Source organism: Xylocopa sonorina, chromosome 3, assembly GCF_050948175.1.
Source record: "Xylocopa sonorina isolate GNS202 chromosome 3, iyXylSono1_principal, whole genome shotgun sequence".
Lineage (NCBI taxonomy): Eukaryota > Metazoa > Arthropoda > Insecta > Hymenoptera > Apidae > Xylocopa > Xylocopa sonorina.
Genome location: NC_135195.1, coordinates 15339235 through 15356610, shown reverse-complemented (window position 1 = coordinate 15356610; position 17376 = coordinate 15339235). Strand labels below are relative to the sequence as shown.

The window sequence follows — 17376 nt, the reverse complement described above, 5'->3', positions numbered from 1 at the left end:
TCAGACGATAGGTGAAAAAATATCGACAAATAAATTGTTATTTTGTAAAAAATCTATGCCTTATAATTTGTTTTTGCATAAAGTTTCTATGACTAAAAAAAACACATAAAAGAATTATTTTAACTTAGACAACGTTTATTTCGTCACTTTTCTCAAAATAAATAAAGTACATAGTTTTACAAAAATAAAAATGTGAGTAGCTATTACTTTGTTATTAATTTTCCACAAGAAACGTCAATTAATTAATATCATCAGTGATTTTACATTCATGTTATCACATTACGGACCGATAACGAGATATGCCATGTTTCGTATTGCACTGTTAGAGGCCATTGACGAGATATCTGATCCGCAACGTGTCATTACCACAAATCATGGCATAAATAATATTGTTAAATTCTTTTTAACACAAATATTTTCATGTGTATCATTTATATCATATTTTAATACTTAGCAGCACCAATGGTAATCCTAAACAGTATTTTGTAAACACTTTAGCAAAGCGTTAAGAAGTGTCCTGCTTACGCAAAAATTGCTATTTTATAATAGAACATTATTATTAGTTGCATCTCAAGGTAGAACGATGACGAAAGCCGAGCCACGCAAGGCTTATATGTTAATAAACCATGTCCTTCAGGTTGCATATATACTGCGAGTGTCTAATGCCGAATGAATGTGCCGGAGGAATGTCAAGAATTACCTGTAAACAGTAATTTTCGCTGCTATGTAAGTATTCCGTTAGTAGCAAATAATTGTAAACTAATTGAAAATGTGTGACAATCCAAGAGTGTTGATTTATGTTGGAAATTTTTCTAGAAATGAAGTCGTAATTATACAGTTTGTTGAAGTGAAGTATTGCGAAGATTTTGTTGTGCCCCGGCAATTAGAATACCGATACCGAAGGTGCACCATCTTTTTGAAAACGTGAAAGAAAAAGGTAGCCTTGAACGGTATCCACTGCTATCCGTTACTATAGTCATACTCCAATTCTCCAAGCCTTCACATAGGGCACAACATTGTGAATTTTTCGCGTTCTGTTCTTTAGTCTTTCTATTATAATTAGTGTGTTATTAACGAATTAGAAGTACTTTTTCTGGACAATGTGCACCCGGTCCTGGGATTTGCGAATGATCGTCGGGCAGTTGGTAACGGGCACTTATACTATAGGCAGGACTTTTCACTCTGACTGCATCTGGTTTAATAGCTTCATATGTTCCTGGTCCGGGAACTAAAATACGATCATCGGCAAAAACTTTTTGTCTGCTCGAAATTGAATAAGCTGGTGCCGTTTTCTTGTTTCCTTCCTTCGTTCCACCCAGAACGGAGGGAATGTTGTAAACGTTTGGAGCTGAAACAGAACGGGAATAAATGGATGGTATTTAATGACTCATTTATTATTCAATTATAAACAATATTTTTATCGTTGCATTTATGTTATTTGTCGTAATTACACACCATACAAATTTTTTAAAAAGTTTAGTTTGTTCTCAAACTGTTGAAGAATCAATATCTGAAAACAAAATGTAAACTTCCCTGTTAAAAGTAAAAGGCGTGCACATAATTATTTCAAATTTAAGCAGATACAAGAGTGCACTGTATTGTATATACTTCAGAAGGATAGATGCGAAGAAATTATATTCTTACAAATTGCGGAGAAAGTAAATGTCATAGATTTACCTGGAATGTCGTTTGGTCTGCTTATATTTGTCCTAAGACCAAAAGTAAATCGCAATGCTTTTTCCAATAAAAGCATAGCTTTCTCTGGACTGTATTCACCTGGACCTTTAAATGAAATATTTAATCTATTGAAGAAACACACAGAAGAAAACAAGATGGAAAATTAGTACATAATTGTAAGCTCACTATACCTGGTACATAATTTGCATCGTGTATCTCAGTTTTAATACCAAAACTGTATTGGGGTGATTTATTTAAATTTACCTTTTCAGGGTGGTAAGTTCCTGGAGCTAGATATTCGATGCATCAAAATAAGCATTATCGTACGAAACTTGTATGGTTTACGTTTAACGAATGAATAGTCTTAAAATCGTACTGAATATTGCTCACCAGGTATGTCGCTCGGTTTTTCAACAGACGTCCTTAAGCCAAACGAATATTGCGGCGACTTATCTAATTTGGCTTTTTCTGGGGAGTAAGTGCCAGGAGCTACAAAATTAAAAACGAAATATTGATGCAACCGTTAAAAGATGTGCACGCTTGCTTGTATAACCATTGCAATATGTAGCACAATTATGACACATAATTTGTAATTAGGAAAATAGTTTAAGAAATATTATGGACCATTGCAAAGTCTAACAATAAATTTTTTATTTTTAGTTAACGAAATTAATTTCTCCCACTTGAAAATTAGATAAAGCTTTTAGTGGTAAGCTCATAATCCCATAGTTAATGTATAATATATATATAATTAATTAACATGTTCAGTGTGTGAATGGTCAAACATGCCACAATTAATGTATGAGAGTGATAAAACAATTAAAATTATAGGCAAAAAGTTGTGCAAAAAAATCAAACAGTAACAAAAGCAGCCTCAGTATACTCTAAAATGACACTGTAATACTAATATTAAAAGCAGAACAAGTTGCACATTAAACAGTATTTGAGGTAATTAAATTGTGCAATATCTGTTTATTAGTAATTCGTTAATCAACACCGTTACCTGGTGTATCCCTAGGCCAATCCAATGACCTTCTATACCCAAAACTGAAATAAGGTTTATGTTCCAAATTTACTACTTTTTCTGGATAGTAATCAGCGGGGCCTACCGAAGCAATCAAAACATTAATAGTTTCTACGGACTGTTAAAACCAATACCGACTGATTCTCTAAGATAAGAAGCTCCAGCAACTTGCCAAAGAAAATTCACCTGGATTGCTGTTGGGCTTCTCTGGCGTGCCTTTTCCTGACAAACTATACTGGGGACCTTTATCTAAATTTACCTTTTCGGGACTATACGTTCCTGGTGCTATAATAATAAATAGAAAGAATAAAGTTGAGTAAATGCATGTCGGGATAGTGACTTTGAGCAGCCTATGCATATAGGTGAACTTTATTATAAGCTTGTTTCGCAAAAATTGGGGAGGAAACTGAAATTTGTTGTTTTAATCACCTGGATTGTCATTAGGCTTTTCTGACATTCCTTTCCCAGTTATACTAAATTGAGGTCCCTTGTTTAGATTTACTTTTTCAGGACTGTATGTCCCAGGTGCTAAGATAAAATAAAGTATTACGCATAATAGCCAATTAAATAAATAGAAGATAAGAAAATAATTGATTGTGCTAACCAGGGGTATCAATTGGTTTTTCAGAAGGTCCTTTCCCAGTTAAACTATACTCTGGACCTTTGTGCAAGTTCACTTTTTCTGGACAATAATCTCCAGGTGCTACAGCAGAGTAATGCAAGCAATAAAATAAACAATACTCTTGGTGAAAAAAAAAGCATAATAGTAATAGTAGTAAACTGACTCTAAAATTTGTACCTGGATTAGTGTTTGGTCTGTCAAGAGATGTTTTTAATCCAAAGCTATACTGGGGTGCTTTATTGAGTTTTACTTTCTCAGGAGCATACGTTCCTGGTGCTAAAAATGCATTTTAATTTGTCAATAATGTATTGTATTATTATCGTTTACTTCTTTTAGTTTGATAACTACAGACCTGGAGTATCATTTAATTTTTCATAAGAAAGTTTCCCACTTAAGCTAAATTGAGGACCCTTATCCAGATTGACTTTCTCAGGACTATAAGTACCAGGAGCTGTAAAAATATACTTTCATGTGTGACAATTGCAACGAAAGAAAGAAAGCAATTTTTCCTTTGAGCAATTATACCTGGTGTGTCGTTTATTTTCTCGAGGTGAGTCCTCAATCCAAAAGTAAATTGTGGCGTTGTGTCCAATTTTACTTTTTCCGGGCAATACGTACCTGGTGCTGAGAATAATTACTTAATTTCGCGTAAATAATCTTTGGCTTAATGTTATCGCTAATGAAATACAATAATCGCTTGTACACGTCTGTCTACGTAATACATCAATGTTACTGTAATAAAGGGTACCAGCGAAGACAACTCAACCTTGTCTACGCTGGTGCTACTATTTAAGGTTTGAATGTAGTTACCTATATTAATAAAAAGTACCATTTTTAATTTTTAGGTCATTGACGTAGTACTTTATTTAACAATATCTAAGCATAATGTGCATATACCAGGGGTGTTGTCAGGTTTCTCCGCACGACCTTTTCCCGTAAGACTGTATCGAGGACCTTTGTCTAGATTGACTTTCTCAGGACTATAGGTGCCAGGTGCTAAAAAAGTAAATTGACACGTGCTGATGGTAATATCATTTGCAAATAATATTTTCTCGTGATAAAGAATGTTTTATCGCTTTGCAGACTGAACAAATGGACGACTAGCCATATGTGTGCATGATACATTAATTGTTCATTGGCAACTCTAACGGAATGCGACTATATAACAGTAATGATTTGGTCGTCATGGTTTTCGTGTGGCAATCGTGTAAAATTTTCGTTAATTACCTGGGGTATCGCTTGGTTTTTCGAGTGGTGGCCGAAGTCCGAAACTGAACTGCGGTGTGCTGTCTAATCTTACCTTTTCCGGACAGTAAGCTCCAGGTGCTGGGTATCATAATAAAAAAAATATTCATTAATTAAAATATGAAAAGCATCAGGCACGTTTTAACTAATTTAATAAATTTCTTTTATTTCTAACAAGCAAGTAATAGTCAAACTAACTGATAATGAAGTGAAAAATAGTAATAAATCAAACAATTACTGCATATAATGAGACAAGAGAAAGGATTACATTAAATATGTAATACGATATTGTATTATTATACCACATGCAATGTGTAATTAGATGTGTTGGAAGCATCGATCTACTTGGAGAATATAGTTTAATAAGTTCTATAACAATCTACGAAGAGAGAAAAAAGGATAGCACAGAAACGTAAAATAAATCTAGTATTATTGAACATTGGAAAATAAGATAAGAAGCCAAACAAAATGATGGTAAAGTCCAAGATGCGATACCTAAACATCGAATAACATCGTATTCCTCTTCGAGGAACAGCTATATCTAGGTTTGCGCAGAATTCTCCGTTTTAGGTGTTCGCTAACAACCAACGACTAAGTTGTTCAGCGTGACATCGATTCTTCCTAAGAAATCATTTTCCTCGCGTACTCACGCTTTATAAATTTATCGTAAAAGTGGAACGCGTGTTTTTGCTCGTTTATCACTGAAAACACGCATTATTTTGCGATAAGTTTGCGTCTCGAAACTGTGCTAAACGCTTCAGAAAAGAATATGTTGTTTTATTAGCGATTTAATTATTTTAATACCAGTTGAACGTGACAATGCAAGATAGAATGAATTACTCAGAACTAAAGGTTCGATTAAGTATAGAAATTAGTAGCTGATGTCATAAAGCATAATTGTATTTATCGAAGAGAAAACGCTTCTCTCATCATCGCCTATTATAACTCGTTTGGTCGAGAATACAAGAAATTAATTAACTATATTGTATTATAGTAATAGATATTAGTAATTAATGAATTAGTACCTAGAAAGGTATAAAGTGACGCGGATAGGTAAGATTTATTGTTGTAATGTATTTAATTACCAGGAATATCGCTCGGTTTCTCCAGTACAGGTTTCAATCCGAAACTGTACTCGGGGGTTTTCTCGAGATTCACCTTTTCGGTGCAATAGTCACTCGGTGCTACGATTTAAGATGTGATTATGAACCATGATGCAATCGAAATATCATTCGAACACTTTATATGACACTTATTTTAAGACGTTCACAGATTTTTCTGATTCTGATCAATTACTTGCAATCTTCAAAGATCAAAAAAATGGGACACTTCTTAGGGCAGCTATTTTTTTTATACGATACATATATCTTTTTTTTTTTTTTTTTAGAATATATGCCGGATTTACTCACCTGGTGTACAGCTGATCTTCTCCGTCTGAGTTTTAATACCGAACGAGTATTTGGGTGAGCTGTCCAGAATGATCTTCTCGGCCTTTTGCGGATTATAGTCGCCAGGTGCTGGCGTTACTTCCTGTTTCGTGGATCGTGTACGACCGTGCAACGACGACGCTGGAGCTGCATCTTTTCCTGTACAGGTGGACATGCGTTATTAAAGAATGTTTAGAAGCCGAAAATTGAATTGCAAAATTACGAATTCATAGTATTCTTTATTTATTTAATGGTTTCGATCGATTTATTTGGAAAAAACTAAACGCGCAAAAGTTAACTTCAAAACCCGAGAAAGTTTTGAGACGAAGGACAGAGGTATTCCATAAAGTGAGGCATATTAAAGGCACATTCTTGTGGAATATCACTGCTCTGGAGTTTGATCGATACCTCATCTGGACATGAAACAACGTTTGCCCGCAGCATTCGTTTCGTGCTTGCACAGCGTTATCGCCTCGACTACGTTTGCCTTTGCGAAACATCGATTCGACGAAGCGAACAAAGTTAGCAATTTATGTTTTGCCCCTTTATTTTTTTAGTCTCACCTTTGGCACTGAGCCCTGAGACGTTGTATTTACTAGGACCAGGACCAGGACTGTCGTTCTTCATCGCGTGCCTGAACAAAATTAGCAGGAACAAAGCTTAAGTTAATTTTACGAGATTCTCAAATAAGGGTTCGCGTATGTTCTCTGTACTTTTGCATATTTAAACGTTCTCAGGCATTTAACAGATAGGTACAATTCTTACTACGTCAGTATTTCTTCATCGATTACTTTAATATCTTGTTATTATAGTGTCTGCGTAAGCTTACTGTACGCTTACTGTTTTTCGTACATCTGTTTTTCACGCGAACAAATCTGATTCTTAGAAAATAGTATAAACAAACGAAATTCTTTGATCTTGCTATGTATACAACAACGATCGTAATTCTTGGAACAGCAGAGGTTTCATATTTTACTTTAATATTATTGTAAATGATGCTCTATTGTTATTACTATTATTTACTATCACTATTGTTACACATTTATCAAAGTTGATTATTGGAATGTCATCCATAATTTCTGTCCACATTTTCAGTGCCTGTTCGAATAATTCTAAGCCTCTTACCTGCTACCGAAAGAGAATGCAGGTGCTCTGCCTCGTTTGGAATCAGGGACGGTCTTTCCTAAAAGATGTCGATGCACAATGATAATGTACACGGTTGGAAAATATATATCGAGAATATTTCATCGTTAGTAGAACGAGCAGGTAATTACTAAGATCAACCATAGATAGACAGGTATCAGAGTACTCATAGGCATCTTGGGAGTTGCATCATTTTTCAAAATAGCAATTTCTGAAAAGTCACTTTTCAGATTTTGTTCTCCCTTTAAAGAACGAATCCAAAGAATTACCGATTAACGGCGGTAAAGTTACACAAGCAGGACCAGGGCTACTGTATTCCGCCGCGATGGGGCCTCGTCTCTTCGTTGGTGTCCACGGCCTTTGCGTCATGCCACCCATGTTCTCGTCGATGGACTTTTACTTTTCCCTTTAAAAAGAAAACGGACAATCCAAACACTGAAAAAATCCTGGAACGTATGGCACAATTGTGGACTTTAAAAATTACGGCATAATAGAAAAAGCTTAATGGATACCGATGAGTATCTCCCAACCACTGTAATTACATTTAAATCGATTCTAATTAACATCTTGCTCTTTCAATAATATAATTTCGCTAAAGTAAAAAAAATATATTTCTTCTCTACAGTTGCCACTAATTGTAACGTTTCCGTAGGATAAAACCCAACGCGATGGAGTCTTCTAAATCTTGATAGCATATATCAATGTTTTTCACTGGTTAACGTCAAATTAATGTGTTTCGAGTTCCAATATAAATCGAGGAGATTCCTTTGGAATTGTGCAACAAATGCGGCCTCGAAAGACGGGCCACGTTGAAACGACTCACGAACAGCCATATAAGAATATGTCCATGGTGGGTATCCAGAATCGCCCACCAATCGACATTGGACTGAATAAAACATGAATATCACAAATTGTATTGCGTTTAAACAAGCCAAATAAATGCAGGTCGTACGGGTGATTCATGACCTACTTATAACACTTTGTTACTATACGCGTGTGCAGTAGCAGCATTCTAATAATTGTAAGTGGTACAAACTCTTACAGTTGGTTTGGATTATGGAAATTTATGTCGAGCATCTGTACACTCTGTTTGGGATGAAAAATAGATTCTGGAAATCTCTGTGATGATAAAACAGTAGGATATGAAATAACTTGCAATTATCTCCAAGTGTAATAATGTTCCATATTGACTGATACACTCGTTTTGTAGGTGTGCGGAATATCGATGCTCAAAAATCGCAAATCAAGGTGAATACCAAGGAATACATCGTAACTACTAATCACGCTCATTTCAATTGCAATTGCGAATCATTTACATATGATTCATCGCCTTTTTCGCTTGACATCTGAGACAAATTAATTAAAGGCTGACAAGGATAAGTAATCGTCGATCTTCGACTCAAAGTGAGAGTCGACAAAGGAAAACATTGGTATATTTCGCATTTTCTTTTCAATTAAGTCACTTCCAGAATCCCGAACACACGTACTATAATGTAAGACGAATACTAATTGTATTACATAAGGAAACATACATTTTTTTATATAATTGGTATGGAAATGTGGCATAACGTTAGAAAAAGTTAAATATAAGTTGGAAACAAGTCACTTTTTTGCGACAGGGAGGAAAAAAGCTGAGAGACACGCGACCAAGTAAGCGTCTCGGAGTTACAGAGACGTTGTCACGACCATCAAGAATCAATCATTTAATCGATCTTGCCCGATATGGTACACACCAGGGACTGTTGATCAGTCGCATATACCGGACTTCTTATAACGTGGCTAAATATGGTAAGCTACAGATAGCATCGCAGAGCATAGGAAGGAGGGTTAAAGTTCAACTAATTTTTGTTCGTTTTAGCACAACATGTAACTAACTAATTAACAGAGATACTTTTCTTATCTATTATCAGATCTATAAACAATAGAACAATCATTTGAAAGTAGATTTGTTTAGTTAGTTAAATTAATACACGGACAATATAAAGCAGGAGAAACATAATATTAAACTCATTTCATTATAGACTCAATGTAAGTTGAAAGATAATTACGTCTTTGACCAATTGGTATTTGTTTAGGTGCCAATGAGGACTTCGCATATTTTAAAAAGATACTGACCCTTCACATTTAAACACTGAGCAAAAGGGATTAATTGAAGGAAAACTGCACAGACAATAAACTGTAAGAAAACATGAATTTCGTCAAAGGTCACGGAAGCATCTGGAACTTACGATTCATCCCCATAAAAAGTAAGGATCTCGTCTTCACCTTACCTATTCACCCACAATTATCGTACTGCTCCCTGCTCTCTTTTTGGTCATACAAATCACGATCATCTACACTCGCACTCGCCTCCGTACACGGCCAGCTTTCATCTCCGTATTCGGGCGACGAAACGCTGCGAATCTTTTTCTCCGCGCGTGCATGCAAATCTCTCCATTTGCATACAGGCATGCACGCGTTTCATTAGATCGCTTGCTCATTGTTCGGCGACTGCGAGAGGACTCGCGAGTTTCGAAATGTCCCACCGCGGAGAAAGTGACGAGCGGATCGAACGGACCCAATCGCCGCAGTACCAAACGCCGTTATTTTTCTCCGTGCTTTGAAAAAGAGCCCCCCGTATTGAAATTAGATCTTTTTCAAATCACGCTCCGACACTTCACCGATATCTTTGACATATCTTAAGCGGGAAACGTCTAAACTCGTTTTGTGATTATAATTTTTTGTGTGGGAAAAACATTATTCAAAGTTGATGTGCAGATGTCCTTAAAAAAGTATCACCGGAGTTTCCCTAGCTGCCGTGCGAACTTGTTTTTATAATATTTCCGTGTCGAGGAAACGTAAAGAAAGCGAACAGAATTCTCCAATGGAACAAGAACTCATGTATAAGTTAAGGGACTTCCGGTTAATCGCAATTTAATTAAGCGATACTCGGTTGCATTACTGCGTTGCATTCGATTACACCATACAAAATTGCGTTCAACATTTTCAAATACAAGCTACATACCGTACGTATACAAAACTTATTTTTCGTAATCAGAACAAACGTTGCAGAATATACATTTATACTTTCCATTGGTTTTTCAGTGTTGCTCGAGATACGACCGCAGGGAGACGTTTATTTTTAGCCAGGCAATAATTTCATTGTATATCTTATCAAGCAGCAAACTGTTTACTTATGAAATATGAATTGCCACGAATTTTTTAACACAATTCAATCGGATGAATCATCGTCTTCGTCGAAGCAATAATAGTACTACGAAACAAATCGCCATTTATGCCTTTCGTAGTGTCACCGTCGGTGAATTCATTAATACACGACGATGACATAATATTTGTTTACGGTCGGATTACTCAGTTCTCCCCAGTCGAGGCTGGAGTATAATGGAAGCTGAAATATCTCTGACCGCAAGTATATTCATTGAATTTTTCAATTCCGTGAGAGGAGCCAAGAGAGAGAGAGAGAGACAGAGAAAAATAATACTTAACTTTTGTTAATGAATCACAATAGGTGTCGTTTACATCACAATTCATTGCGAAGAATACTCCACTTCAAGATAAATTACTAGAAAGCACAGTATGTTAATATACTATAACTGATATCAATTTATAATTTTTTTCTTGGTTTCAAATTATTTATTCAACATCATTAACGAGTAACTTTACTATTGAATTGCATAAAATAATTTTTTACCCATTTCTTCTGAACAAGTTAATTAATTAACAACCTGTTAAAAAAATTTCAATGAAACGTGTTGGAATTGCGATATTTACCTTGGTTTCGCGAAAGATATTGCAAACAAAAGCGTGTTTCGAAGGAGGACGTGGACAACAACGACAGCAGCTGATCGAGTCACAGGTTTACGTAGGAAAAATTTACTGAAGACAGCACCGGATATTTCACTGCAACACCTGCACCTGAAGCGCGTTACTGAGCGACTGAAGATTAAACGCCGCGCTATCGTCACATGTGTTCCCTTCCCCCCACCACGCGTCCCGTGGATCTCTACAATGCGCGTGCGCATGCGCCCTTGAATCGAGAGTGCCTGTGACGAAGTGTTTATATCTGTATCAAGATGTGCCACGATTAATCGTGGTATATTCTACAACAGAGAAACGCATGTATTTTGCTAACGCGTTACATGGATAATATAACGTAATTACAATGTTGAACAGAAATCGAAATGCGCGAGAAAGAGGTAACACAGTTTCATTTACGTTTTGCTGCGGTAATCGTTATACGTGCGAAACATTGCGATACAATTTCCTCTTCTGCCATGAGTTACGAAATGATTGTTTTCATTCCTTGAATAGTTACATCAATCGTATCAATTAGCGTAATTGTATTTTTAATGGTATCAAAGATGGATGAAGGGAGGATGTTGAGACTTCGATGATAGCAGGTGGTTCGAAGTCACGTGATCATCGGAGACCGAAAGAAGTTCAAGAAAAGATATGATGAAGCTTCGAAATATTGAGCAGTCCGGCGTTGGTTTAATAAATGGGAATATTGTTCGTGGAGAAATGGGAATACCGACTGAGAATTACAAAGGGTACCTGCTGGTAAGAATACCAAGATGGACTCCATTTTGAAAAACACGTTTTAGAAAGTAACGTCGTCGATGTCAGATGTTTATACGAAAAAGTATCTCCTTCGCTCCTTTATTAGGTGTACTCAGTTTCACAACCCACGCACCCTAACATTCTTGGTCTTCATCCTCGAGAATTTCGGCCTTGTCTTGCCCGTGCAAGAAAAAAATCAGCTAAAATTAGGGACTCACGTTATCATCACCAATGATGACGGTATACAGGAGTGAAGGTAAGACCTACTTCCGCTCTCGGCTATTGGATATGTAGAAAAAAGTTGGTACCGTTAATATTTCTGATTATTATTAATTAGTAGACTGTAGACGTTCGTGTGTTTATAGAATATTTCAATATAATAGAAAGGAGAACGTATTCATATTATTCAAACGTACATAAAATATTGAATATAAAAATGTAATACTTAGAGGGTGCCTATTTCTTTAATTGTATTTATAGAAATATAAAGTGTCACATAAATATTCATAGTCTATTAATTAGAATATAGAATTACTATGGATATTAGATATACTTAACAAGTGTTAATACTGCCTTATACTTTACATATTACCTGGTAACACTAGGAATAATAAGATTTACATATTTATTTTTCCAGTTACAGACTGCAGTCAATCACTACCAGTATGAGGAAGAAATAAATATACTTTTTCTGAAGTATAAAAGTTTTAAAACCTCGAATATTTGACTTTTTAACGGACTTCATTTTTTAAACCGAATTCTCCCCTGAGAGAAAAGTAGAGTACCCTGATTTTATCAAAGTTTCTACTCTTTTACTGTACTATTTAATTAACATTCAAGTAATTAAGTCCGCACTTTTCTCGTCCTTTAAATAAATTTTACATCGTTACAGTTTCATCAAATATTTAGAAACATATTGAACGGTTCTTCAAGATTTTACATTGAATTAACGCGTGTGAATGCGACAAGCATACGTTTTCCGTTGTTAAGTACCATAGAACCAGAACCATTATGAACGCCGCCTGACACTTGATCATTCCCCTCTCCACAACCGCGCTGACATCACGATACACAGAACTGGTCAGTAAAAGCTACACTTGCAAGTTAGTCTCGTGCATGACTATACAGGCTTCTCGAGGGACTTACGTTTCAGGTATTTTACGTTCACATTTTTATCCTTCTTCGTAAAAAGTGCTTAACGACAGTACGTCAACCTGATGATCTGTACTCGCATTGATTTACCATTACCACAGTTCACCTCCATCAAGTAGATGTCGACAGATTACAATCGAAGGTGTGTCATTTTGGTCCCCTAGAATCATGTTACATTCGTGTGCGAGAATGCTTTAAGAAGAAGTGTATAATTTTGCTTCCTTATATGTAGTAGAAACGAATGTATTAACCCTTTGCGGACGCGTGTCGGCATATAACCGTCTAAATTAATTTACAATTGTGGAGACGTATCATGAAGTGGCTCGCGTACATCTATCTTTCTGAACGATCAGACATGCACGGATATAGTAAACTAAATGAGTTAAGACTTCTTCTAAATGAATAATGGTTAATGTGGTTTATAAAAGTTCGCAGATGTAAGAAATGTATACGATTTCTTGGTTGTTCCGCTACGAGCAAATGCTACCTGTTGATTATCCGTTGACAGAGTGCTATTATTTTTCACTGCTCCCTTATAGATAGTCGCGCAGAAATTAATAGAGCATGAATAAATAATTAACATAAATGAACTGTTCAGAATATGGACACCTGTTTTAATCGCAGCATAATTTCGCGCATTGCACGCCGATAGTTATCTTCATTCATCGTCCCACAATGGTAATCTGATATTTTATTCTTGATAATCAAATTCGCAGCACTGTATACTTTCGGTATTATCGCAGCGATTGTTCAGCAGTCGTTTCAAAGAAGCCGTTGTCAACGTTTCTCGTTTGTCCGTAGGTGAATTAATGCTAACGACAGGAAACGCATCCGGACAGTATTTTTACTTCCATGCATGATAATTATCTATCACCGTATTTTTGGGAATGAACTGTTCCCCAATTTAAGAAACACACTATACACACATGCACATATGTTGTAATTATATATTATATTACATATAATTAATAAAAATTAAGTAACTGGTATTTCTGTTGTATAATTAAAAATGTTGATATTCATGTACCAATTTTTTAAAAATTACTTAAATTACTTTAATCGTGATATAAACTACTTATAACAAGTATATTCCACAGTCACTACAGTCATATACTTATTAGTGACATCACTATTGGTGCTATACAATGATGATTTATACACCTACGTACGTTGGGTATTCAGAACACTTGTGCAGTACCTTGCTTCGTTTCAGGTGTATAAAAATTGTCCATTTGTGTGCAGTATCGAACATAACATTATATTGTAACGTACTGAAATAACAATGTCAATGAATTATACTAACTTGGCCACATTTTTCAGATCCAGACATGCATACCGAAGACGAGAACGCGGAGATGTATCTTTTGCACGAGAGCAACCCGAATTGCACGAACTCTCAGACAATGTACAAGCAACTTTTGGAGGATCTACAGAAAGGGAACATCGGACACTTCGAGCGTTGCATCGAGCAGAGGCTAGAGAAACAACCGCCGAGCATCGATCTGAACTACGCTTATCCGGATCAATCGGATCAAACTTTGCTACATATTGCCTGCAAGGAAGGGCGTGAGGAATTCGTCAAGTTCCTACTGAGAAAAGGGGCGAACGTGAACAAAGTCAACGAGTTGTACAACCGTGGACCAATTCATTTGGCCACGGAACATCAGCGCTATAAGGTCCTTGGTATATTATTGGATGAACCTACGATAGATCCAAACTTAAAAGCGGGTGGGATAACAGCCCTACACATAGCGGTAAATAATAAAGATCGGATGTGCGCGGAACTGCTTTTAGAAAAAGGCGCTAATCCCAATATTCCTAACAGCCGAGCATTAACCGCCTTACGCATGGCTGCTATACGTAAACAAAAGGACATGGTGAATCTGATTTTTGAAAAGTCCAAACATACATTAGATTTGGATAGCTACAGCGATAATCCCACGACCAGACAAGTGTTGCAAGAGAATATGCCAGATATCACGTTACCCCCTGCGGTGAAACGAGACGTCAATGTCCACGATCTAAAATGTTATTTATATGCTAAAGACGAGGAGAACTTCTTGAAGTACTTAAACGAGATTCAGGACGATTTGAGAGACGATATTGTCGATATGATAGAGACGGCAGTGCGGAAGAACTTCGAATCGTCAGTTCGCCAATTGTTGAATAGAGCAGAGACAGTTAACTGCAATTTGAAGAAATCTGCGAGCATCGCTATTCAACAAGGATCACCGGATATTCTGCGTCAGTTATTGGATAAGAATATCGAAGATGAGAGTGATTTACTAATGGATGCTTGCGTGGAACTTGGTATACCTCGAAAAGGAGCATCGCATGGTACGAACGATCGTTTGGAATGTTTAAAGTTGCTTCTGGAGAGAGATGTGGACGTTCGATGTACGGACAGTAAGTACTACTACTACGCACTTTTGTCCTATATTTTACTCGCTAGATCTTTAGACATTGAGGTAATGACACGGTTAAATTGAAATACGCAGAAAAAGGAAACACTCCGCTTCATTATGCAGCCAGAGCCGGTTGCTCCGAGGCGGTGACGTTGTTGCTCGCAAAAGGAAGCTACATCGGTCAGATGAACAAATTCAACGTGCCACCAATCGCGGATATCTCAGCGTCCACTATATCCGAATACTTCGACGAGTGTATACAAGTGAAGAAGGACCTATTGAACGAGTATACGATCGAATTCGACTACAAATGTTTAATACCGCACGACACCTCTTACAAGGAGAATCGACAGAAAAATTCGATTAACCAAGGAACGGGAGAAATGGATATCTTTCAATTTATCGCAGATAAAAATGGCTTGAGAGATTTACTGACGCATCCATTGTTGTCCTCCTTTCTATATCTGAAATGGCATCGAATAAGATACATCCTTTGGCTAAACTCCGTCTTTTACGTACTGTTTTATCTGTTGTTGAACAGCTACATCCTGCAAATGATTTACATGAAAGATTCAGAAATGTCGAGAAACTCGAGCGTACACACCGAGATAGAAATAAAAGGATCGAGTTCCGTGGTCTTTTTATGGGTAGCTACTGGCCTAGCGACAGCATTGCTCGCAGTCAGGGAGATCCTCCAATTAATCTCGTCGCCGTGTCATTATCTGTCAAGTTTTGAGAACTGGATCGAGATGGCACTAATAATATTAGGATTCGCTGTATGGTACGATATGAACATACAAATCGCAGCTGTAACGATATTATTGTCCGCCTGGCTGCTGGTTACCCTGTTTGGCAAATATCCTAGAACGTCCATTGCTATTGAGATGTTCAAAACGGTATCGATCAACTTCATACGTTTCCTGGTTTTTTATGCGATTCTTATTGTAGCCTTCGCGTTGGCTTTCTTCACCCTCTTCAAGGACGCCGACGAAGAACAGAATTTCCTAGATTTCGGGCACTCATTGTTCAAGACAATCATCATGCTTACTGGAGAATTAGAGGCCAACGACATCCCTTTCGTATCGCATCCGATTCTCAGCCATCTTATTTTCGTGTTCTTCGTCTTTCTTATTACAGTAGTGTTGTTCAATTTGTTGAACGGGTTAGCCGTCAGTGATACCGCGCACATTCTGCATAAGGCAGAACTATTTGGATTAATTTCCAGGGTACAAGTTCTGACTTACATTGAAAGCGTGGCTATCGGAGCACCGTTTGTACATGGACGACATTGTATCATTTGTAACGGTTTGTTGCACAAGTGGAAGTGCAATCCACCAGCATTCTTTGCTCGGAAGGTTCTTCTCTTTCCGAGTTACTTGAAGAGCGGCAAGCTGAGCGTTAAACTGCACGACAGTTTAGAAGCTTATGGGAATAGCTTGCGTTATTCAGCACAGACCAGTGAGAATTCTAAGGGCAAAGTGCTTCCCAACATGGATCCGCAAGTTAAGAAACGGGTTAACGATATTCTGTCGAGGAGAAATCGGGAAACAATTGAGAAGAAGATCATCAACAAATTAGAAAGACTGGAAGAAAGATTTGTGGCGATACAAACTGCACTGGATTCCATACAACGGAAACTTGAGAATAATAACGTTATTGTTGCAGGAGCACAGGAAGATTAACATTAAGATTTATCCTTCTGTTGCCATAAATACGACTGATATCGTTTAGGTTGTTAATGCCCAAGCTGTTACTATATCGAAACCAATGTATTTTATACCTGTTTTATTTAATTTTATTATACTGTTTTAATCTACCTCGATACAGTGCTTGTTGGTTCCAAGTCAGAATGTAAAGTAACGTATGTAAACATAAATAATAAATACTACATATCGTGGAATTTTAATAGGAATCAGCTTTTATATTTCCCGCTTTAGGGGTAAGGGAGAGAAAGATATATAAGAAAGCTGTAAGGAAGAGTGAGATAGATGCTAACTACCCTTCTCAAGAACCACTGGCGCCATCTCTGTGAAAAGTGCTCAAACTGGTCGCACAGCATTATCGACAGCGAAGTAAACTACTTAAGGACTACTAGCGCCATCTCTTGAGGAAGCGGTGAAA

The 17376-nt window shown here is 36.8% G+C and overlaps 2 protein-coding genes and 1 long non-coding RNA gene across 4 annotated transcripts; 2 read left to right on the top strand and 1 right to left on the bottom strand.

Annotated features, from left to right (window-relative positions):
- Positions 1–116: 116 nt before the first annotated feature.
- LOC143422374 (uncharacterized) lies at positions 117–11086 on the bottom strand. 2 transcript variants are annotated; one of them, XM_076892950.1, is made up of 20 exons: positions 10910–11086; positions 7408–7544; positions 7121–7178; positions 6559–6629; positions 5978–6154; positions 5654–5752; positions 4551–4649; positions 4221–4319; positions 3849–3947; positions 3676–3774; positions 3501–3599; positions 3306–3404; positions 3131–3229; positions 2888–2986; positions 2681–2782; positions 2068–2166; positions 1869–1967; positions 1678–1782; positions 1089–1348; positions 117–700 (listed from the first exon to the last, which is right to left on the bottom strand). In XM_076892950.1, the coding sequence occupies exons 2-20, from the start codon at positions 7514–7516 to the stop codon at positions 617–619; spliced, it is 2055 nt and encodes a 684-aa protein (XP_076749065.1). In that variant the 5' UTR covers positions 7517–7544; positions 10910–11086; the 3' UTR covers positions 117–616. The 2 variants fall into 2 exon arrangements, with proteins under 2 accessions (XP_076749065.1, XP_076749066.1); XM_076892951.1 differs by lacking the exon at positions 2681–2782.
- Positions 11087–11690: 604 nt separating this feature from the next.
- LOC143422423 (uncharacterized) lies at positions 11691–12406 on the top strand. The gene is made up of 2 exons (XR_013101714.1): positions 11691–11998; positions 12336–12406. It is a non-coding gene; the product is annotated as an uncharacterized LOC143422423 (long non-coding RNA).
- A 207-nt stretch (positions 12407–12613) lies between these two features.
- Positions 12614–16941, top strand: Pain (transient receptor potential cation channel family member painless). The gene is made up of 3 exons (XM_076892742.1): positions 12614–12851; positions 14171–15256; positions 15349–16941. Exons 1-3 carry the CDS (start codon positions 12815–12817, stop codon positions 16935–16937), a joined length of 2712 nt encoding a protein of 903 aa, XP_076748857.1. The 5' UTR covers positions 12614–12814; the 3' UTR covers positions 16938–16941.
- Positions 16942–17376: the final 435 nt, after the last annotated feature.

Excerpts from the sequence above, each read along its gene's own strand:
- Pain (XM_076892742.1), top strand. The coding sequence starts at position 12,815 with ATGACTATACAGGCTTCTCGAGGGACTTACGTTTCAG. Across the intron at positions 12,852-14,170 it reads TCGAGGGACTTACGTTTCAG|ATCCAGACATGCATACCGAA; the intron begins GTATTTTACGTT and ends CACATTTTTCAG. Across the intron at positions 15,257-15,348 it reads GGACGTTCGATGTACGGACA|AAAAAGGAAACACTCCGCTT; the intron begins GTAAGTACTACT and ends TGAAATACGCAG.
- LOC143422374 (XM_076892950.1), bottom strand. The coding sequence starts at position 7,516 with ATGGGTGGCATGACGCAAAGGCCGTGGACACCAACGAAGAGACGAGGC. Across the intron at positions 6,155-6,558 it reads CTCAGGGCTCAGTGCCAAAG|GAAAAGATGCAGCTCCAGCG; the intron begins GTGAGACTAAAA and ends CCACCTGTACAG. Across the intron at positions 701-1,088 it reads GTGCACATTGTCCAGAAAAA|GTAATTCTTGACATTCCTCC; the intron begins GTACTTCTAATT and ends TACTGTTTACAG.